The sequence below is a fragment of the Aethalodelphis obliquidens genome, unplaced genomic scaffold (genome assembly GCF_003676395.1).
Source record: "Aethalodelphis obliquidens isolate GAN/ISIS:26980383/991018 unplaced genomic scaffold, ASM367639v1 scaffold18, whole genome shotgun sequence".
NCBI classification, from domain to species: Eukaryota; Metazoa; Chordata; class Mammalia; order Artiodactyla; family Delphinidae; genus Aethalodelphis; species Aethalodelphis obliquidens.
Genome location: NW_020837962.1, coordinates 4,932,071 through 4,955,604, shown reverse-complemented (window position 1 = coordinate 4,955,604; position 23,534 = coordinate 4,932,071). Strand labels below are relative to the sequence as shown.

The 23,534-nt window shown below is 47.0% G+C and overlaps 1 protein-coding gene and 1 non-coding gene across 3 annotated transcripts in view; one reads left to right on the top strand and one right to left on the bottom strand.

The window, feature by feature from the left end:
* Positions 1–23,534, bottom strand: part of EMP2 (epithelial membrane protein 2) — a 39,947-nt gene that overhangs the window by 3,813 nt on the left and 12,600 nt on the right. The window contains exons 2-5 of one of the 2 annotated variants that reach the window (XM_027117424.1): positions 7,596–7,730; positions 5,295–5,385; positions 944–1,090; positions 123–526 (exon numbers count right to left, since the gene is read on the bottom strand). In XM_027117424.1, coding sequence (XP_026973225.1) covers positions 375–526; positions 944–1,090; positions 5,295–5,385; positions 7,596–7,673 — 468 coding nt within the window. In that variant the 5' untranslated portion in view covers positions 7,674–7,730 and the 3' untranslated portion in view covers positions 123–374. Of the gene's footprint in view, positions 1–122; positions 527–943; positions 1,091–5,294; positions 5,386–7,595; positions 7,731–23,534 lie in introns of those variants that run through there. The other variant, XM_027117423.1, reaches the window with a different exon arrangement.
* On the top strand, positions 23,152–23,227 carry LOC113626657 (small nucleolar RNA SNORD66). Its single transcript, XR_003435212.1, has one exon. It is a non-coding gene; the product is annotated as a small nucleolar RNA SNORD66 (small nucleolar RNA).

Sequence of the window (23,534 nt, the reverse complement as noted above, 5' to 3'; positions counted from 1 at the left end):
ATCGGTCAGCCAGGCAGGAAGTAGTCTGCTTCGCAGGCCGCGTACGGTCTCTGTTGCAACTACTCGATCTGCTGTCGCAACATGAAAGCAGCTATGGATGATACACAAATGAGTAGGCGGGGCTGTGTTCCAATAACATTTTATTTGCAAAAACAGGCAGTGGGCCAGATTTGGCCCATGGGCCCTAGTCTGCCAACCCCTCTTGGCAATCCTGTTCCTGTTTACTTGCTATAGTTTATGGTTCCATGTGTCCCAGTTCTGGCCACAGAAAATCCTTCCGTGAAAAATATAATACCCCGAAAAGAGGGAGATGTGGGAGGAGAAAGCATTTTTTTTGTTGCTGTGTTTTCCCTTGCTTACTGTTTTAGAAACTGTTAGGCCAGGATGAATGTCTGGAGCTGCAGCAGCCTTTTGGGGGCCATGAGGTCATCACTGACACTCTGAAGATGACAGCATGGAAGGATGGAAGGAGTGGGGCTTCTTGATGCTGCTGCTGAGCTGCCAAACCAACTCTGACACCTTCCACCTTTAAGCGATTTGTTACAGAAAAAAAGTAAAGGTTTTTGTAGCCCCAGTCATTGCTAATTGGATTTTTCTCTTACTTGCAGCCAAAAGCATCCTCACTGAATCACCAACACTCACAGATATTAGTGGTAGGATGAGGTTAAGTACCCAGATTTTCCTTGGGGGACCTATGCTTCTCTCCTCTGTACCAAGACAGCAACTCCTACTTACCCTAGAGATCCCAGCTCAGGCTTCGTGTCTTCAGGACGCCTTTCTTGACCCCCTAACTAAATCTGAAGTCTGAAGTATAAAACATCCCATCATGGCACAGCTGCCAACCTCTCCTTTCCAAGTCCTCACCTGCCACACTCTTCCCAGCTTCTACTCATGATTGGCTGGGAAGAGAGTGTTTACTCCAGAAGTCCATCCTTTTACTTACATGACATGAGCTGGATGATGGAGGTTAAAACAAATCTCTCTCCCTGCTTGAGGCGGAAGAGCTGGAGCACGAAGATCAGAAAGGCAATGCAGCAGAGAATGGTGGACAGGATCATGGTGGCCTGGACCGCCTGCACCGTGGAGAATTCTGTTGGGAAAGGGCAAGAGCTCATGACTGAGGACCACAGACCACCCGGGCCCCTGGGGTGCACAGTGCCAGCTCCAGAGCAGGGATGATGGGAAGCAAAAGGGCACCAGGCTTTCATCTGCACAGAATGAGCACAAGGGCAGCCAAGGAGTCTTCCTGACACCCCCTCCCTCCAGTGTCCATTTGTGCAATTGACCAGATGATCTCCAACATCCTTATCTGGAAAATGGAGCAAGAACCACCCACTCTGCAGTCTTCCTGGTTTGGGTATTGCCCCCAGGTGCCTGGCTCATGGTCAGGTTTTTTATTTAAAGTACAAATCCTCAGGTTCCAACCTGGCAGATTCTGGATCAAGAGGCTGGAATGGGATGGGCTGCGTCAGGATTGGGGGTCTGCACCGTATAAAGACCTCCAAAGGGATTCTTGGAGATACAGGGCTCACAGGGCTGAGGGACCTTCTGGAAGTGTTCTGTGGACACAAAATACCCTCTAAGAGGGTGAGCCTTGTGACTGTTATTTAGGAAAAGGAAAAGTGAGGGTTTTTTCAGATTAGACTTAGTGAGTGGGGCATGAGAGCTTGGGGCTCAGCACCGGGAATTTTCAGCGAATAAAGGAGCTGGTCTTGGGTGGAGGGCACTGCGTGTGGGAAGGACACAGGTGAGGCTATGAAGGGGTCAAGCGCAGGGACTGGAGCCACCTGTGTGGGTCTCAGTTTCCTCACCTGTAAAATGGGGATAGCAATAGCTCCCACCTCATCAGTGGGGGAACATGGAATGAACTCAACTATGTAAGGATTTCGGGCGGTGCTAGCAAAAAGGGAGTCCTGCGTAAGGGCTGGATGTTATCACCAGGATGCAGCTAAGACAGGTGAGGGAACAGTGCCCAAAGCCGCAGAGGAAAACCTAAGGACAAATCCTCTTTTTTGTTGTTGTTTTTCAATTTTACCTGAAACTGACTGGAGGAGAGCATGATTTGTAAGTACTTAATCCAACATTTACAGCAATGGATCCTGGTCCACTGGATCTCTCAGAGAGCGTCTAGCCCCCTCCCCATTCCCTACGGTGAGAACAGAAACCAGAGCCCCACCCCCACACCCCCACACATACACACCATATGATTTCATATGAAGCCCAAGAGTAGGAGAGAGAGAACCATGGTGACAGAAGTCAGAAACCCTGCTCCTTGGGGCAGGGGGTGGTGGGAAGTGAGTGGAAAAGGGCTCAAGGAAACTTTCTGAGGTGATGCGAATGTTCTCTATCTTGCTTTGGATAATAGTTACATGGGTATATATATATAATTGTCAAAACTTTGAACTGAGCCCTTAAGAAGTGTGCATGTCCTTGTTTGTAAATTATAGCTCCATTAAAAATAAAAATCCTGCAGGCTACCCTGAGGTAAAATAAATCAGAATCTCTGGTGTTGGGATCAGACAAGAAGTGGGGCAGGGCATGTAAAGTCCCCCAGGGAATTCCAGCATGGGGCCAAGGTTGTGACCCTCTGGCTTAGAGCAGAGCTTCCCAACTTTGCCCGATCCCGGGAATCACCTAGGGGCTTCTTAAAATAGATTCCTGGGCCTCCTCCTCTGAGATTATGATACAGTCGTTCTGGGATGGGCACCAGGAATCTGTATTTTTAGCAAGTACCCCAGGTGATGGGGCAAATATGGAAAACATGGCTGCTGCTGTAGACTGAATGTTTGTATCCCCCCCAAAATTCGTATGTTGAAATCCTAACCCCCAATGGGATGGTATTAGGAGGTGGGGGCCTTTGGGAGGTGATTAGGTCATAAGGGTGGAGCCTTCATTAATGGGATGAGTGCCCTTATAAGAGACACAATAACTTGTCTTGCTCTCTGCTCTCTGCATGGAGAGGACACAACAAGAAGGTGGCTGTGTGCAAACCAGGAAGGGAGGCCTCACCAGACACTGGATCTGCTGGCACCTTGTGAGAAATAAGTATCTGATGTTCAAGCCACCCCATCTATGGTATTGTCTTAGCAGCCCGAATGGACTAAGACAAAGGCTTTAAAGAAAAAGATGGATTCATTTTTTTTTAGAGCAGAGTTTCTCAAAGCTGGGGGGTGGGTGCAGCATGTACCACTGTCAGCTGATGAGATGAACGTAGGTGGAACCCAACCAGGTCACTGAACAACCAAACCTCACCTAAAGAGAGGAATGTTCCCTTTGCTCGTGTTTAAATTTATCCAAGGACCCCCAAGGAGGAAGAGGAGCTCTGCACCTGGTGCTTTTGCACTTTTGTAACACCTGCCAGTATCTGGGTGCTGGTGGTGGTTTTGGTTTTTAACCAGGAAAGAACCAGAAACAGATTCAAAGCCATCAAAAGGCAAGTGCATCTGTTCAGAATTTAATAACATCATTTGGTTTTCAATGTAGTTTTTTTTTTTAATGTTTTCTTTCTTTTATGGTAAGTCATACCAGTGTATCACTTACAATAGGCAGATAAAGTTCCCTTTAAAATAAATTTATGTAGGGAAAAAGTGAACTGTTTTAAAGCAGGTGTTGGCATGGTTTTTCTGTAAAGGCCAGACAGTAAATATTCTAGGCTTTGTGGCCATACAGTCCCTTGTGCATTGTCTTATTTTTGGGGTTTTTTGCTTGTTTTTTTTTACAATGCTTTAAAAATATAAAAACCATTCTTAGCTCATTGGACTGAATCTGGCTGGTAGTTTGCCAGCTAGTTATTTTAAAGGAAAATAAGGGAATTCCCTGGTGGTCCAGTGGTTAGGACTCCACGCTTCCACTGCAGGGGGCCCAGGTTCGACCCCTGGTCAGGGAACTAAGATTCTGCAAGCTGCATGGCACAGCCAAAAAAAATTTTTTTTTCAATTTAAAAAAATAAAGAAAAATAAGCGGTAAGAAATGCACACAGGGGATGTTGTATGCAAACGACAGAAGCTTGGAGACATTGCCTCAGAGCACAGCCAGTGCTCCCAGCTGACCAGGCACCCTGGCAACGGTGGGGCTCCAACAGGGAAGAATTGCTGTTTCCAGGGTCAAGGGTTAGCACAGCAGAGAAACAGACCCAGAGGGGAGGTGGCGTGGATTGCATTATGTGTTTTAGAATGCAGGCTTCAGAGTTGGTCATGTCTAGACTGGAATCCTAACTCCATCATTTACTCCTGACTTTGTGAACTTGGGTTTCTTCTCTGTGTCTCAGTTTCCCCATCTTAAAACAGGGCCAACAGTCCCTGCAGACAGGGACAGGAGATCACTTACATAAAGGACTTAGCCCAATGCCTCCCAGTAAACCTTCAATAAATGATGCCTTCTATTGGTATTGTTGCTTTTATTATGAATGTTGACATTGTTATTGCTGGAATAGCGAGACTTTAGGACCCAGTGATCAAGGTCCTTTGCTCTCTAAATAGGATTCCAGGAAAAAACCCATAAAAACAGGATGCTCGTTAAATTTGAATATCAAAACAATTTGTATCAAAAACAATTTTTTTAGTATAAGTATGTCCCATGTAATATTTGGGACATACTTATACTAAATTATTAGTTGTTTATGTGAGATATAAAATTTAACTGGGCATCCAGTATTTTATCAGGCACTGGGAGCCAAAATGTCTCTTCTGTCAGTTCTACAACAGAAAACCAACCCATTCACTCCACAGTGGAGAGGGGTTGGCATGTTTTTCGGTGCAGTTCTCTGTATTTGCAAAGCCCTTTTGTCTACTGTGGCTCCTGTACAGGGGCAGGCACTGCCGTCACCTGCATGTACAGCTGACGCTATTGAGAGTCTGAGCACTCGCGTGACCTGCCCAAGGTAAGGTCACAGAGCTCTTAAAGGAGCCGGCTCTCAGGTTTCTGCCCATTAGGCTGCTCAGAGGCAGGGAAGTAACACAGATGCCTCTGAGCCTATTTGGAGGTGTGGGGAGAAGATTCTAGATGAGGGCGGAAGCTGAGAAGGGGTGAGGGAGGGAAGCTCTGCTTGGCCAAGAAAGAGAGAAGAGAAGGGTGGGGCCCAGCGTTCCTGGAGTTGGTGCCCTCTGGCCTCTGGCTTCCCCACCCCCTCCTGTCCCCAGCTTATGCTGACCCCTGCTCAGCATGCCCTGAGCAGCAGCCAGGCCCCTCTCTGCACAGGCTGTGATGAAGGAGGGGTGAGGAGTCATACAACAGGGAAGCCTTTCTCCCAAGGGATCTTTTGTCACTCAGTGCTTTCCCAGCAGCTTCACACCCACCTTGAATGGAGTCATCGATTTCTGTACAATTTGTGTTGTTGACGCATACTCTCCAGATATCTGCAAAAAACTCCTCTCCTACCCACCAGGCCTGTAACACGAAATGGAAACACAGGGAAAGGCTGTTCGTTCATTATGAAAACACGGGCCCCTAATCAGGTGAGGCACAGGAGTAGATGAAAATTCGGGACCGGTGCTTCTCACGGACCTTCTCACCGTGACCGGTGTGCACGCAGGTCACCTGGGGATCTGGTTAGAATGCGGATTCTGGTTCAAGGGGTCTGGGGTGGGGCCTGAGACTCTGCATTTCTAACAGGCTCCCAGGTGATGCCCACTCCACTAGTCTGCTGAAAGGGAAGGTCCAGGCCCTCCCAGGACGTGGGTGAGGAGGTGAGGCTCAGCTGGTGGTGATAAGAGCAGCCGGTGGTGAATTCCAACAGAACTGCAGGGGCGATGCCGGAGGGGAGGAGGGAAAGGATGAGATCTAGCGGGGAGAACCTGTTTCGGATGAAATAATCAGACAAAAGGCTCTCCTGCTTTCCATCCAAATGCTTCTGTTTCTCTCTGTGCTCCTGCTGCTCTTTGCCCCCAGATGGGCCTCCTTCTGCCTTCCGTCCACCCGAAGACTGGAATCTCCCCCCCCCCACCCCCATCCAGGCAACAGTCGGTCACTGAGCTCCCACTACACGCCTAAGGATAGTGCCAAGCGCGATTCCTAACTCACCGCGTGACTCACTGACTGGCAAAAATGCCCACCTGTGTCTTCTCAGTAAGGGCCATGGTAACAGAGACACCCACAGGATTAGCTGTTGCTGTGGCTGATGGCTTTTCTGCCCTTAATGTTAATCTATCCCTTTCACTATGTCTGGGACCTTTTCAGGATCCCAAGGGACTAGATGAAAGCAATAGAAGAAGATTCTAAAAGAACATTCAAAACCACTTAGTTAACAGAGAGTGGGTCCTTTGGATAATGGTAGGTTCCCAGGACTTTAACTCACAGCATCAATGTGGTCCCTGCCCTGGCCACTCATGACAGCTCTTCCAGAACCTCCAGGAACCCAGACCCAATCACTGCACTCCTTACAGGATCCTTACAGGATGTAGAGCCAGGAGCCTCTGGAACGCTTCAAATCCCAGCTCTGCCACTTTCCTGCCATGTCAATTCCAGCAGGCTCCCTAAATGCCCTGAGGCCCAGTTTCCTCATCATAAAATAGTGCCAGGAGAGGACCTATCTTGTAGACCTGAGGGGAGGATTAGATGAGATGATGCACACAAAAGGGCCGAGCATAGGTGCTGCCACAGTTAGTACTCCCTAAGTGACAGGTGTTGTCCTGGTCCGTGTTGCTGTTATTTTGATGATTAATTGACAGGAGTCTATATGCAGCCAGACTGGATGGTTGCTTGTAGGTGCACTTTTTGGATTTCTGAGCAGACTTTCTGACTCTGAATGTCTCCACAGTCTGAAACCATCAGGATTGAAGCCAGGCCTTTGGATCAGGGTGTGGGCCATGGGGCATCTCTGGTAAAAAGCTTCATTTCCTGCCAGGAGGGATGTTAATCTATGCCCATAGGTTATTTATCAAATGCTATACGGCTCTGAGCTGGACGCTCAAGGAAAGAACGAAATTTGTCATGGGCTCATGGGCAGAATGGGGAAAGTTCCAAGCATGAGCTCTGCCGGGAAGGGCATGGCCAGGTGGGCTGGCAGCAAGGGATCCCGTCAGTAAGGAGATGTCAGAGACAGGAGGGGGCAGAGATCACCTGGGATGGGTCATCTGGGAGATCTAGGGCAATGGTCCTCAACCAAGGGTGATTTTGCCTCCGACGGGACACCTGGCAATATGTGAAGATGTTTTTGGGCATTACAGCTAGGGGCTAGAGTGCTGCTGGCATCACGCGGGTAAAGACCGGAGATGCTGCTAAACATCCTATGATGTGCTAAACGTCCACAGAAAGAGTGATCCAGCCCACATGACAACCGCGCCACGGTTAAGAAAATGACCTGCGTGAGCTGAAGTTAAGCCACATCCTCAAAGGGCTTCCTACGGCCAAGGCATCTTGCCAGGCTCTGTGGGGGACTCAGGGAGGAGAGGACCAAGGTCCCTGCCCGTCCAGACACACGCGATGCTTCGAACCACCACCCTTAGGCCAAGAGTCCTCGGGCCCAGGCTGAGGAGACGGGTGTGCTTCGTAGGGAGGATGACTCCAAATTATAATCACCCTGGGGGAGTTCTCAATCCTACTTCTACTGACTCTAGGATCCAGAGGTTCTGGGACGGTCCAAAGGAAAGGGAACTTACATTGTCGATGGTGGCAATGAAGAGCAACGCCGCAGACGTGATGTGGAAGATGATGATGAAAGCCAGAAGCACCAACATTTTCACGGGGCACAGTGGCGCGCGGAGTAGTAGCGTTTAAAGCCCAGAGGAGATGCGCTAAAGAGGGTGAAAGAAATTCAAATTTGTCAGTTACAAAGCACTAGGAAAATGAAAACTAAGCAACTTTTCATGGGGTTTTAGAAAATCTTAAACAGCTCTTCCCATCTTTCATTTGCCTAGAGACTTTACTGGACAAAGTCTGGCAGGAGAAGCTCTTCTCTGTTGCATCCGGACGCCAGATATTCTTGTGGAGGAGGAGGGGTGAGGACCAATTAAAATTCCTAATTTAGAAAAGCATTGCAATTCTTCGAAGCAGCACACCGCGGGCACCAGGGCAGGAAAGAGTAGCTCTGTGTGTGCTAAAATGCTGTTCCAGATCCCCCACCCACCAGGCAATGCCATGGGGATTTCACAGCACCAGAGTAAGCTCACTGTCTGAGTATTCGTTATCACAGTCCCTGCTGCCCTGCTGCGTAACAAAGCAAAAGTGATCAAATAGGAAAAGATTTCCTAATGATCTGACCATTTATAAAATTAATCCCAATGTAAGTTGGTGCAGCCGCTATGGAAAACAGTATGGAGGTTCCTGAAAAAACTAAAAATAGAATTGCCATATGACCCAGCAATCCCAGCCCTGGGCATATAGCCACAGAAAAGTATTTGAAAAGATACATGCACCCCAATGTTCATAGCAGCACTATTCACAATAGCCAAGACATAGAATCAACCTAAATGTCCATTGACAGCTGAACGGATAAAGAAGTTGTGGTATATATGTATACATAATAGAATACTACTCAGCCATAAAAAAGAATGAAATAATGCCATTTGCAGCAACATGGATGGACCTAGAGAGTATCATACTGAGTGAAGTAAGTCAAAGACAAATATCATATGATATCACTTAATGTGGAATCTAAAATATGATACAAATGAATTTATTTACAAAACAGAAAGACTCACAGACACAGAAAACAAACTTATGGTTACCAAAGGGGAAAGAGGGTGGGAGAGGGATAAATTAGGAGTTTGAGATTAGCAGATACAAGCTACTATATATAAAATAGATAAACAACAAGGTATAGCACAGGGAACTACATTCATTATCCCGTAATAAACCATAGTGGAAAAGAATATGAAAAAGAAAATATATGTATATGTGTGTATATATATATATAACTGAATCACTTTGCTGTATACTAGAAACTAGCGCAACACTGTAAATCAACTATATTTCAATTAAAAATTAAAAAATTAATCCCCACTCAAACACCCCTCAATATCTAACCCCATCTGAATAACATCCAACCACAAAAGGCAAACACAATGTGTGGCCGACAGCCGCAGTTTCATTTTCCTCTCTCTGCACATGAAAAGACTGCATTTCTCAGCCTCGCCTGCAGTTAGGTCGGAGCCTTGTGACTAATTCTGGCCAATGGGCTGTAAGCAACATTGGCTTATGTCATTTCCAGGCTGAAGCAGTTCCGGGCTGAAGAGCCCACGTGAGTTCTCCATGCTCCGTCTCCTTGATGAAGTAGTTGGGATGGTGGAGCCGTGAGATGCTGAAGCCTCACACTTTGGACAGATTATTGTGATTGGGAAATAAGCCTTTGGATGTTAAACCACTGAGATTCCAGGGTAAACTTTTTTTTACTATGGTTGGACAGTCTTAATCATAGAAAACAGAAAGCGATAACAAAGTGACATTGGAAATCTTGCGAAAGAACTAGGGTTATATCAGGTTGATGAAAGTGACACTGAAGAACCGGTCAAAAGGCACCGAAGGGGTTAACACATGAAGACTTGTCCAAGCTGAACTAGTTAACAATAAAAGAGGAAAAAAATAAACTTGAATGATGTAGAAGAAGAAGAAAAAGGAGAAGGAGGAGTGGAAGAAGAAGGAGGAGGAGAAGAAGAAGAGGAAGAAAGCAAAGAAAGCAAGCATTCAAAAGAATGCTTTGAATATCAAAGGATAAACAGCGACACTTGGGAAAACTGATGAAGTCTTTGAACATTTTTGCAAAAATGACCATCGTCTTGGTCAAACGACACGCAAACATCAAGCAAAAATGTCACATCAGGGGCTTCCCTGGTGGCACAGTGGTTGAGAGTCCATCTGCCAATGCAGGGGACACGGGTTCGTGTCCCGGTCTGGGAAGATCCCACATGCCGCGGAGCGGCTGGGCCCATGAGCCATGGCTGCTGAGCCTGCACGTCCGGAGCCTGTGCTCCGCAACGGGAGAGGCCACAACAGTGAGAGGCCCGAGTACCGCAAAAAAAGAAAAAAAAAAAGTCACATCAACAAATCCTGTTGGACGAGTGAATGCTACCAACTCCCCAAATCAACACTTGATTCATTCTTCTTTCATTCCAATAATTTGTGACCAGTTACTATTACTAAAATTTTGTGTAACATAAAATTAAGTGTTACTTTCACTTTTAAAAACCAAATCAGACCTTGTTTTCACTATTTATGATAACATTATAGCACCAGTTTTAAGTGGATTGATTTTATTTGTTAACAGTCTCTTTCTCTCCCTCCAAATACTCCACCCCCACACACACATTTTTTCTGAACCATTTGAGAGTAAGTTGCCTCAGCCATAATTCACGTCTAAATATTTCTGTGTGCATCTCTGAAAAACAAGGACACTCCCGTACATAACCACAGCATGATAATCACAAAAATCTCACATTTTACAATATTTTATCTCACCTACAGTCCATATTCAAATTTCTCCAATAATCTCAGTAATGGCCTTAGCTATGTTTTTGGTCCAGGACAAATCCAAGATAACGCACTGCATTTTGTTATCACATCATATTAGATTCTAATCTAATCTAATCTAATCTAGAATGGTTCCTTAGCCTTTCTTGGCCTTTCCTGGCATTGATATTATGTAAGAGTACTGACCATTTATTTTGTAGAAAGTCCCTCCATTTGTTTAATGCTTCCTAACGATTAGACTCAGGGTATGATTTCTTGGCAAGAATACTCCATACTCATGTGCCCTTAGTGTGTCCCACCAGGGGGCATAGGATGTCAGGTTGTCCATTATTGGTGATGTTAACTTTGATTAAGGGGTTAAGGTTCACCAGATTTCTCCATTGTGCATTTTTCCTTTGTAATTAAAAAGTAATCTCTGGGGAGGTATTTTTTAGTGTGATAAAATGCACATAATTTTAAAATGTACTACTAATGACAGTTAGTACTTCCACAATGTTGTACGTCCATCCCCACTATCTAGTTCCAGAACACTTCCTCACCTTGAAAGGAAACCTTGTACTCATTAAGCAGACACTCCCCATTCCTCTCTCCACTGACCCCTGGCAACCACTAATCTGCTTTCGTTCTATGGATTTGCATATTCTGGACATTTCATAGAAACGGAATGACACAAGATTTGTCCTTTTGTGTCTGCCTTCTTTCAGTCAGCAGTGTTTTCAAGGTTCAGCACATGTAGGGAGATATTTTGAGATGATGTAAAGATCTAATCTCTCATCAAAATGTCACCCCAATAGTTTGAGCATCCACTGGTATTTCTGAAATAGAATAATTTAAAATCGACTTTTTGGACAAATACCATATGATACCACTTATATGTGGAATCCAAAATACGACACAAATGAACATATCTACGAAAAAGAAACAGACTCACAGATATAGAGAACAGACTTGTGGTTGCCAAGGGGCGTGGTGGGGAACAGTAGGACTGGGAGTATGGGATTAGCAGATGCAAACTATTATGTATAGAATGGATAAACAACAAGGTCCTGCTGTATAGCACAGGGAACTATATTCAATATCCTGTGATAAACCATCATGGAAAAGAAAATGAAAAAGAATATATATATATGTACGTATAATTGAATCACTTTGCTGTAACAGCAGAAATTCACACAGCATTGTAAATCAACTATACTTCAATAAATTTTTTTTAAAAAGAATAAAATAGCCATTTTCTGATACCAACTCTCCCACTTAGAGAGCTGCACTGCACAAAACCCTCCAAACCCTCCACCCTTTCTCTGACCAGGCTCACTCCCACTCGTGGGACGCATTATTCCCTCGTGAGACTGAACAAGGCTCGTGAGCTCACACAGGGGCCCCTCTTTGAGACCCAGGACTCATTAACAATGAGCCAGGAGCCATGTGGCTTCAGAGTGACTCAGCCTGGGCGGTCCCAGCCGCAATTCTGCGCATCATTTGGAAGAACCCAGTGAATCAGCTCAGATTCTCCCAATTCTTTTAAAAAGGACAAATTCCCCTTTGTTTAGGTCTGCGTCATTCTTAGCTGCCATGCCATGCTGCCTCCAAATAGATGCGTTTCTGACCCTCACAAAAAAAAGGTGCATTACCACACTGAATGCCACGTTACTTTAATATCAGCTGGAATGCCAAAGCACTAGCATCACAGGCAGTGCCAATAACTACAGGGTGATAATAGCTTTACATATTGTCCAGCTCAGATGACACAGATACGTAAGGACACATAACTAAAACTTTCTAGAAAAGGAAAGAAAGGCTTTAACTAACTCTTTCCTAAAGTGTGGAATTCAAATGTTATAAGGCATGATTTTGGATGGTGCATTGATATGGCATTAAATAACAGTGAACCACTGAACAGTGAACCACGTAGTAAGAAAGTCCCCATTCTAATCCTTCCAAGTCCATCAAGGAAAAAGACCCTGGGGTGCTAGACTGTCTCTAACACTTAGCAATTTTCTTTCAAACCAAAAGAAAAAGCAGAACTCTGGATGGGTCACAGTGCGTAGCCAGAATTTAACAAGGCTGTTTAGGTTTTATTATATTTCTTTTTGAGGTTCTTTCTTTTTATAAGAAGTAATAACATTTATAGTAGTGATAGAAAGTCGCCTTTTAAAACAACTTTATTGAAGTTTTAAAAGTCATTTAAGAAAAATATTATGTAAATAAAAGGGCAGGTGGTCTTCAATGTCAGCAAAAATCCTGACGGTGGTTCTCAAATGCCTAGTGTCTGTGATTCCAGCTGGAATTCTGCTGGAATTCTGCTGGAATGAAACACTGCTTTCACACCTGGGAGTGATTCCAGTTGGAATTCCAGACATTAGAAATAAACCCCTGGAGAGAAAAGAGTAAGTTTTTACGAGAGGTCAAGTAAGGTCTTGAGCTCAGTGTAAGAGAAAAGTCTAGAGGCATACAAGGGTGGCTGTGGCTTGATTTGAACCATTAGGAGTCCAGGAAAATTAGGGAAAACAGACATGTCACCTACTTAGTACTCTCCCATGTTGGTGTCTGGAATTCAGATCCCCAGTGAAAAACAAAATGAGGTAAATCAGCAACAGAACTTTCAGACCTAAGGCATTGCTCGTAACCTCACCAGAGGGTTTGGAGTCAATTATTCACAAACACAGAAGACCCCATGAACTTTTTTTTTTTTTTTTGCGGTACGCGGGCCTCTCACTGTTGTGGCCTCTCCCATTGCGGAGCACAGGCTCCAGACGCGCAGGCTCAGCGGCCATGGCTCACGGGCCCAGCCGCTCCGCGGCATGTGGGATCCTCCCGGACCGGGGCACGAACCCGTGTCCCCTGCATCAGCAGGCAGACTCTCAACCACTGCGCCACCAGGGAAGCCCCCCCATGAACTTTTAAGAGACTAAAAATGATCCTCTACCCTTGCATCTCTATACCGAAAGAAGTTCCCCTTCATCACTATCCCTGACTCACTCTTCAAGTTCCTTTCCTTTAGTGACCCACTCTTCCCAGTTTCCTGTGCGTTTTTCCAGAAATATTTCTTAGGTGGGAACACTTACTCCACACTCTCCAGGTTTCCACGTGGAGGGAGCTGCCCCACGGTAACACTCCTGGCCTCAGCTCCCGCCCCTCACTCACTCCTTTGATCCTGACTGGAGGGTGCATCAGTGTCCACTTTCTGGATTGGTGGAGCTCAACCACTGAGAGGCCACCTTGCAGCGCTTTTTCTTTGTCCTTCCCCACACCTCCTCCCTAGACAGCGAGTGGGTGTGTCTGTCCGCCAGAGCCCCAATTTCCCTTGGCTTAGGGGTCCAGGGGCTCCTGGCGGGCAGGGGTGTGGAGCTAAGAGCCCATCCTCCAACCCAGCTTTTCTCACTTGATAATCTCTCTAGAGATCATTCTTTTCCAGCATCTCTAGAGATCATTCTTTTCCAGCATCTGGATCCACCTCATTCTCGCGATGGTTGCCTGGTGTTCGGTTGGGTGGCTATGCCACGATCTACTCCACTAGTTCCCCACTGATGGCCATTTAGGGCGCTTCCAGACTTTTTGCTACTCCAAACTACACTGCAGTGAACATCCTTGCACTTATTTCTTTGCATGCTTGTGTTAGTATTTCTGAGGGGCAGATTCCAAGAAGTAGAGGTGCTGGGTCAAAGGATAAGTACATTTAATTTATTTTACTTTTAATTTTTCAATTCAATTCAAACTTAATTTACTGCAAAGCATAAACTGGACACTTAGTGCTGTGGCAGCCTTGATCTTCAGAGGGTTTGCAAAGGGTATAAAGCACTGGACCAACTGTTATGTATGGACTGGCTAGGTAGACAAGCCTTGATGTCATGTTTTCTGAGTTAATAACATCCCTTAGTTCCCCCAGAAGTATAATTCTGGCCTATACAGACTAGCCTCTGTCATCCCCGTGGCTCTTCCCAGCGGTGCTCTCTCCTTCCCATGTTTTCTCCTGCACTGGGACTCTGTGGACCCTCTCTGGAGATACTGAAGAACAGACAGCTCCCTGGGCTATAGATGTTGGATGAAGGCCAGCCCAAAAAACCCAGGGTGGCATCAAATTCCTCTTTGCCATTCACAGAAATTTCTTTTCCCTTCCAAAAATGTCATACTGAATGCTGATCCCTTTCGTCTCCCCTTTTCCTTGTGGGCTTCAGTGCTCTGCCAGCCAGGTCTGGTCTCAGTTCCTTGGAGCTGAGCTTCCGGGAGCACCCTGTCCCTTCCACCCTCAGCTGGCTCTCTCGTGCTGTCCAGGTCTCAACTCAAGCATCCCCTCCTCAGAGAAGCGGCCCTGATCACCCAGTAGCCACGCCCCTCCGGTACTGTGTATCCCATCAGTATCTGTCCCATCCCCCTGGCTTATTTTCTTTGGAAGATTTTCACTGTCAGAAAGCATCTTATTTGTTCACTTGATTGTTATCCATTCCCCCTCTTTCTCTGCTGTGCTGGGTGCACAGAAAGCTATTTGCTGTCATTTCTAGTTCTAGGAATGTAGAACTATAAAGGCTCTGGGAAAACTCAAAGCCCTGATTGTCCAGAGGCAGGAACTGAGGCCAGAAAGGGCCATGACACGCTCAGATCCCACAGCAAAGCAGGAGCAAGAGAAGGACTAGGGGGTCTCCCGGCCCCCACTCCAATTGCCCTTTTGACCTCAGTGGGAGACCCCTCACAGGGTGCACAGCAATCTTTCAATACTCAACAACCATTTCCCAAAAGCCTCTGTCACTTTCAAGCACAACTTTCACCGAGCAGTCCGAATCGCGTTGTTTTTCCTTTGCTGATTTCTTCAGGGGCTGAGCGGGACATTCTGAGAGGCCACCTGGGTTGGGGTGTTGCCCTGTCTGAAGGTGGGAGACTGCACTAGATGAGCTTTAAAGTTCCTGTCTAGAAATCAAAGTCTTATGATTTGCAGAACTTCTCTTTTAAAAATATGATTTGATCTACATAATACATGCGATGATTAAGAAAAAAGAAGGTTGGGCTTCCCTGGTGGTGCAGTGGTTGAGAGTCCGCCTGCCGATGCAGGGGACAAGGGTTCGTGCCCCGGTCCGGGAAGATCCCACATGCCGCGGAGCGGCTGGGCCCGTGAGCCATGGCCACTGAGCCTGCGCGTCCGGAGCCTGTGCCCCGCAACGGGAGAGGCCACAACAGTGAGAGGCCCGCGTACCGCAAAAAAAAAAAAAAAAAAAAAGGAAAGAAAAAGAAAAAAGAAGGTAATAGAATCAAAGGCATATGATGAAAACCACAGCCTCTGCCCTACAGTCCTGATCCCCGGAAGCGATCTCTCTTAACACTTTCAGTTGTTTATTTTCCCCATAGTTCCATATGTCCAAACAATATTCATATATTTCTCTTTCCTGATTCATCTATTATAAACATTACTGACTTCCTGCCTAAGGAAGAGTTTCTTTCACCATCATCACTGTCCGTCTTCCTACTCCCACTGTCCCAATATAGGCTTATCACACATCGATAATTCTCATTTACGCTATGACCATCCAAATGTTGCACACTGCAGGGCCCAATAGTGTACTATGACTGCACTTTTTTCTTAAAAACTCTTCTCTTCCCTAGCATTACTAATTGTCTTTTCTCTGCTCTCTCTGTGGCTCTGTCTATTTTCCCCATTTCTTCAGTTCTTTCCAAACTTCTTATCACTCCAGGACTTCTACTGCAGAACCCCAGATGCAAAGCAATGCACAGTTTCAGTCGCAAGCCTGTAATTAGACGACTCCTTTGCAGTGTACTGTCTCAAGCCAGTCCTTCTCTTCTAACTCTGCCCTCCCCTGCTCTCTGCCAGGCGCAGCCTCAGCAACTGCTGCTGTCACAGGACAAGCAAGACAAATATTCTTCAGGCAAGACCAGCAAATCTGCCCCTAACTGTGACCAGGGCACAGGATGCCAGCATAACCTCGAGACAGGTAGGAGACAAAGCAGATCCCTGGGGAGGGGGTGTGCTCAGAGGGGGTCATCCCACAAGAAAGGAGACTCCTCGTGATTAAAGGTCGAGTTGCAGTTTACACAGCACATCTTGTGTTGGATCTTCACGTCAACCCTGTGAAGCTGGCAGGGCAAGGTATCATTATCCCCATTTTACAGATGAAAAACTGAGGCTCACAGAGACATCACATGATTCGCCAAAGTTCACAGAGTTGGGACCCTAACCTCTGGTTTTCCAACTCCAAATCCAGGACATTTTTATACTACCCACTTTCCTGCTCCCATGCTTAGAGCCTAATGAAAATCAGGCGAGAGGGCACAGGCAGCATCAAGTCATGCTTCACCTTTGGCTGGATTTCCCTCAAGCTTTGCACCAGGCAGGGGGGATTTGGGAAGGCAGCGTCTCTCTGCCCTGGCCATTAGCTAAAGTTGAGATATGACTGGGCTAATTAAGAGAGGACTTCATTAAAATCTATGCTTTAGTCATCATTTGTACTAAAAATAGAATTTCTTGCATTTCTAATCCTATTAGCTCACCGGCCCAGCTGAAGCATGTGTTGTCTTTACTGATCTACTCTGAGATTGGTTTGGACTTTGGATAGAGTTTTTCCTTGATCACTAAAAGGATTTATTCAGACACAGTAGAATGGACTCAGTTCTGTTTTCTAAATTTATCACAATGCACCCCCTTTCCACCCAGAAACTCAGGTGGATCTCGCCACCCTAATTTAGGTGCATTGTAGGAATCGTGGTAAAGCATTTTCAGACTGAAGACCTAAGTACTCCCTATTCTATAAAATACCCATAAAAATAATCACGTAAAATAATAGAGAACACAGAATATTAGAACTTAAGATTTCTTTTTAAGGAAGAAGAATCAGTAGCTGGAGTAGAAGGAGCAGCAAATGGGTTTCCTTGAGCAGAAGCAAGAACCCTCTGGGTATCAGACCTGGAGCGAGTAGGGGAGCGGGGAGGAGGGGGCGAGGCACTGGGAGGTGTAGGTGGGGCTATGGAAATTCTGCACACAGAAGGCAGTTTTCGTGGTTCAGTGAACTTCAAGTTCTAAAGGCTGATGGTTAAAAAAAAAAAGGCTGATGGTTTGGGATAAGGGATGGTACTCCCAGAAATGTTCACCCAGACCTCCGGTGGCAAATAGGATATACCAAGAACTGGCATCTCCTCGCTGCCTCCTAAGTAGCAGTGCTGTCCTAATACACCTTGGTCCAATGTTTGCTTGAAATGTGTGTGTGTGCGTGTGTGTGTGTGTATGCTGCACATCTAGCACTGGGTGTGGAGAAAGTCCTGCTGGTGACTCACCGGCCCTCCCTCCCCCAGAAGCAACTTTTGATCTGTCGTTGATGGTGGGACATCACCAGTAGGGTCTTACACATGAAGAGAAGGCCAAGGGACCTTCCCACGGGTGATGTGAGTGTCCCCTCCTCTCCTTCCCTTCAGAAAAACACAAATCCCCACCACAGGGAGCCCCGGCCCCTGCCTGCTGTTGCTGAAAGGAAGCTGCTTTGGCCACGTTCCATTACATGCAGGGGAGCGAGAGTGAGCCAGCTGCTTCCCGCGGCTGTTAGGATGACCACCCGACCACCTGATTCTAACCCCACCCTCGGGAGTTCTCCCTGAAATCTAAACCACGGCCCATTCTCAGCTGAGTCGGAGCCTTTTCCCGGAATTGTAAGCAAACGGACAATCCTGAGGTCTAGAACCTTTCAAAACAGACCTGAGATGTTTGGTGTCTGAGGTTTCCCCAGCCCAGAAGGGCTCCACCCACAGGCCCCCCTCTCAGAAGGCCAGGGAGGCTCTGGGCGCTGAGCCCTGGGGAAGGCCAGCTGGTAAGCAGTCTCCCAGGCCCCACGGCTAGAGGGACTCCAAGGCCCGCTCTAGAGCTGGCGGTTCTGCCCCAGGCTGGCTGAGACCCTGCACCTCCACCACATACCACCCACAGCACTCAGAAGGGACAGTGGCTTTGGCCTGTTTTCGGGAAGGCAGAGGTCAGCTCGGCCTCCTTCCTGCCCTGGTATCTGGACATCAACCAGCCCGAATGGCCAGGCGTCCAAGATGCCCTGGGGATGATGGAAGCCCTTCGCCCTGGGTGGCCCAGCTTTGTGCTCACCGCGTCTGGGGCTTCTAGGCACAGAGCCAATGCTTGCCTCTGTCCGGAAATGGACACTGGGATTTGGCAGTGCTCCAGGGCAGAAGCCACTGAGGACGATTCTGTCTGAGTCTTTCAATCCACTGTAATAATAATAACTACTATATCAGCAATAATGATAGCCAACATTTATTGCCTAGTATGTGCCAGGCACATGTACTAACTTATGCATTCCTCACAAAAACACTATGCTGTAGGTGCTATAATTAGCCTCATTTTATAGGTAAAGAAAATAAGGCTCAGAGAAGTTAAGCAACTCCTCTAAGACCACACAGCTAGTAAAGGCTGGAGCTGGGATTTGAAGTTAGACAATCTGCCATCCGAGAAGCCACCATGTTGCCCACCTTAAATCTGAATTTCTCTTCCCTTTTGGGATCCTCTCATCCTCTGGCCTGATCAGGAGATGGGTCCAAAGTCCTGGGGCCACATGTGGCGTTGGATGCCAGCCATCACTACATGTCAGGCAACAAGCACTCACTGAGCGCCCACCGCTTACCAGTCCCTGGTGACCCGCGGGTGAGTAAGGCAGGCTCCACGTCCCATGGGAGCTGCCAGGTACATAAAGAACAAGGGCGTATAAATAAATAAACATGATGTGATGACATGCGTGCTATGAGAACGTAAAGGAAAGTGTGACTAGCCCCATGCTGGGGTCAGGGCAGCATCAGAGGCTTCATGGAGGAAGCAACATCTGGACTAGGTCTCAAACGATGGGCGGGTTGCCAGGCAGAGCCGTGGGGACAGGGTGTTGCAGGCAAAGGGAACGGGATGCTCCGAAGCACAGAAGCATTACCAGTGTGAGCAGGGGGTGAGCTGGGCAGGGCCCGGGGCTGAGCCAGAACTCTAGGCCAGGTGAAAAGCTCGATGGGGCTTGGACGTTTGAGTGTTATCCTGGGGGCAGTGGGGGGGGGGGGGAGGCTTTGAAGCAGGAAAGGAATAAGATCTGCCTGTAGAAGAGAAACATGCCACAATCAGGAGGATGGATTAGAAGGAGACGAACTGGGGGAAGCTGTCAGAGAAGCCCTGGTGAGAAAAGGAGAGGCTTCAGATGAAGGTAAAAACTGGGAGGTGAGCAGAAGGGAGGGACGGAGACTCTTCAGAAGGAGAATCAGCAGGACCCGGGGATGGGTGGGGCGTCGGGCAAAGGATTCTGGGGGCTCACAGTGGCCGCTGGTTCCACTAACGTGCTTGGAAGAGCACATTTGAAGGGTGAGGGAAACAGTTCACCGGCGTTAGACATGTCTGGTTACCAACGGTGAAGATGCTCCCGGGCAACTGGAACTATGGGCGGCACTGTCAGCCAGGAGGAGACAGGAGCTGGGCACAGAAATCCCTGTGTCGTGGGTGTGTGGATGTGAGATACAGCCGCTAGTAACTATGAAACAGCACCAGGGAGAAAGGGCTGCGGGGGGGGGGGGGGGGGGGGGGGGAAAAAAAAAAGGGGGGGGGGGGACCAAAAAGCGGAGAGAGAGAGAGAGAGAGAGAGAGAGAGAGAGAGAGAGAGAGAGAGAGAGAGAGAGAGAGTAGGAAAAAGGAATCAGGATGGAAAATTAGCTCACTGGCCAACTTGGTAATAACAATTTTAGTGAAGTAAACTAAAGCCCTTCTTTATTTTTCTCCTCTTAGCACCTCTCATGGCCCGATGTTACGTTGTAGTTGTCATTTGGGGGTTAACTTTCCCCCCGGCCACAGTGTCAGGGACCTGGCAGGTTCTGCAGGTCGGTATTCTCAGCACTTACAACAGTGTCTAGTTTATAGATGGTGCTCAACAAATGTGCTGAATGAATGAAGCAAAGGAGGGAGGGAGGGAGGGAGGGAGGGAGGGAGGGAGCCAGATTTCAAGGGGCTAAAGTGCTAAAGAAGTCAAGAAATGTTAACGAACGTTGTAAATCAACTACACTTCATTTTTTTTTAATGTTGAAAAATAAATTAAAAAGGAGTCAAGAAATGGAGCCAGACTTTTCCTTCCAGTTTGGCAATACAAGAAGAAAGAAATATTTATCAAAGCTCTGGAGTCCCTTCCCGGAGAGAGAACTCCAGGCCCAGATGGCCTCACTGGTGAAGCCTGCCAAACATTTAAGGAAGAATAATACCAACTCTACACACACTCTTCCAGAAACTCGAAGAGGAGGGAACGGCTCCCAACCCATCCTGTGAGGCCTGCATCACCCTGATCCCCAAACCAGGCACGGCGTTCCAAAGACAGGAAAAACACAGACCAGGATTTCTTATATTCATACCTGCAAAAGGTTTTAACAAAGTGTCATCAGCAAATTGAATCCTCCTATTAAGAAGTGGAATCTATTTCCCCACCCACTGAACCTGGCTGCCCTTGTGATTTCTTTTATCGATAGAAGGCAGCAAAAGTTCCAATTCTGAGCCCAGGCCTCAGGAAGCCTCACACACTTCCTGTCTGCTCAGCTACCACGCCAACGAGCCCAGCCTGGCCTGCTGGATGGTAGGAGATTACATGGAGCACAGATGAGCTTTTCTCCAGCAAGGGCCACCTAAGACCAGCCAGCCCCCAGCTGACCCACCTGCTGGCCACAGAGACATGAGAGAGACCAGCTAAGCCCAGCCCATATTGCCCACCTACAGAATCAACTAAATGTTTTCTCTTTTAAGCCATTACAGCCTCGGAGATACTGCAGGTTCAGTTCCAGACCACCGCAGTAAAGCGAATATCACAATAAGGTGAGTCATGTGACTTTTTTGGTTTCCCAGTGCATATAAAAGTTACGTCTACACTACACTGTAGTCTATGAAGTGTGCAATAGCGTTATGTCTAAATAAACAATGTACACACCTTAATTTTTAAATACTTTACTATAAAAATTGCTAACCAGCATCTGAGCCTTCAGCGAATTGTAGTAGTAACATCAAAGACCACAGATCACATAAAAAATAATAATGAAAATGTTTGAAATGTTGTGAGAATTACCAGAATGTGACAGACATAAAGTGTCAGAAAAATGGTGCCAGGAGCCCTGCTCAAAGCAGAGTGGCCACAAACCTTTAATTTATAAAAAACGCAGTATCTGCAAAGTGCAGTCAAGAGAAGGGGCAATAAAACGAAATGTGCCTGTGCATTTCAGGATGTTTTGTTACACAGCAAGAGCCAACTGACACAGGGGAAACTCTGCGTTGTTAGATTCAGAGTTCCTCAAAGACAGAAACCATGTCTTACTCATCCCCAGTGCCCAAGGTTACTCAGCAAACACTTGGTGAATGCCTGCTAGTTTGCACGGCTTTGGCGGAAGAGCTAACAACCGCCATTCTGCCAATGACTGCTGTCTGACCCCATCAATTAAAGAGCTCCCTGCTGGCTGCTGTCATCCAAGGAGCTCCCTGTAATTATGCCACCCACTAAACCCACACCCCAGGCCCAGAGAAGGCTGGGACCTGCAGGCACTCAACATGTCATTCAGATTAGGTGGCTGAGGTGAGGCAGGTGTCAGACTCGGGGTGTTTGCCGTCCTCACAGCCATTTGGTTAGGAATGCTCTTCCCTTCACAGAGCATCTCGTATTAGTGACTTTCAAGTAACCCTCAGGAGATCAGAGGCACTCACTTTAGCAGCCTTTTCATCTTTCCTAAACTGTCATTTCCGTGGGTGAATTTTGCCAGCAAGTTAGGGACTGGGAATCACTGCCTACAACTCAGCCAGACCCAAGGGGCCCCAGGACCAGGAAGCCAGGCCTCCACCTCCAGGTAAGTTAACCCATGAAGGGGACAAAGGCGAGAAGACCAGCAGGAAGTAATACATGCAAAACACAGAAGAGCACAGACAGAGCCAGACTGGACTGCAGTCTAGCAGCCTAACAGCTCAATGCCTCAGTTTCCTCATCTGTACAATGGGGATGACAATGGTATGCCCACCTCCTAGGACCACTGGGAGATAACAGAGTGATAGTGCTTAGAACAGCATCTGGCACAAAGCAAGTGCTTTGTACATGCACCGATCATGACCAGCATCACAGTCGAGGAGTTTCTTAGAACTGCCACCTCCAGACCTTTCCCCTCCCCACAGAGTTCTCTCCTTGTCCACTGCCACTTTCAGGTGGCAGTCATCAAGTGGAAATAAATCACCCAGCTGTCTCCAGAGGGGAAGAAGTGCAAACAGACAACAGGCAGCTCAAGGCATGTGGACAGTTAGGGGATATTTCAGGCACCGTCCTCACTGTGCTTGCGTCAATGTTCCCCCAGTCAGCCATTCCTGCACCACCTGCAGAATCTCAGGTATATCCACGTACCACCTGTGTTACTAGTAGCCTACTCACTTTTTAAACTTACATTTTTATAAAAAGAAACCTTATATCACAACCGAAATGGAAAGTTAGCAGTTGCCTGCCATAAATAGAGGGTGCTGGGAAGAAAGAAATACAAGGAAAACAGAACAATGTTATTCAATTCGAGCTAGAAACTGCTGCTGCTCAAGACTCTGAGTCCAAGGCCAGCTTCCTTTCCCTTTGCTGAAGCAGGATGTCACGTGTGTTTGGGAAGTTTTATTAAAGACATGTTAGCACAAAACTGAGATTTTCTCCTTGGAGGGTTGGGAGGGAATTTAAAAGAGAATGATTTAAAAGGGATTCTATCTTATTTAATGCTGTGTATCTAGTCCACCTGAAGTATCTGTGATCATTAATTTTCTGTGTCAACGTGGCTGGGTCACAGAGTTTCTGTGAGGGTGTCTTTGGATGAGATGACGATTTAAATCAGTGGGCTTTGAGTAAAGCAGATTGCCCTCCATAATGTGGGTGGGCCTCATCTGATCAGGTGAAGGTCCAAATAGAACAAAACACTGACATCCCCCTCACCCCCAAGCAGCCTTTGGACTTGAATTGCAACATCAGCTCTTCCCTGGGTCCCCAGCCTACCAGCCTACCCTGCTGATTTTGGACTTGCTAGCCTTCATAACTGCGCGAGCCAATTCCTTAAAATAAACCCTTCTCTCTCTCTCTATAAACACACACACACACACACACACACACACACACACACACACACACACA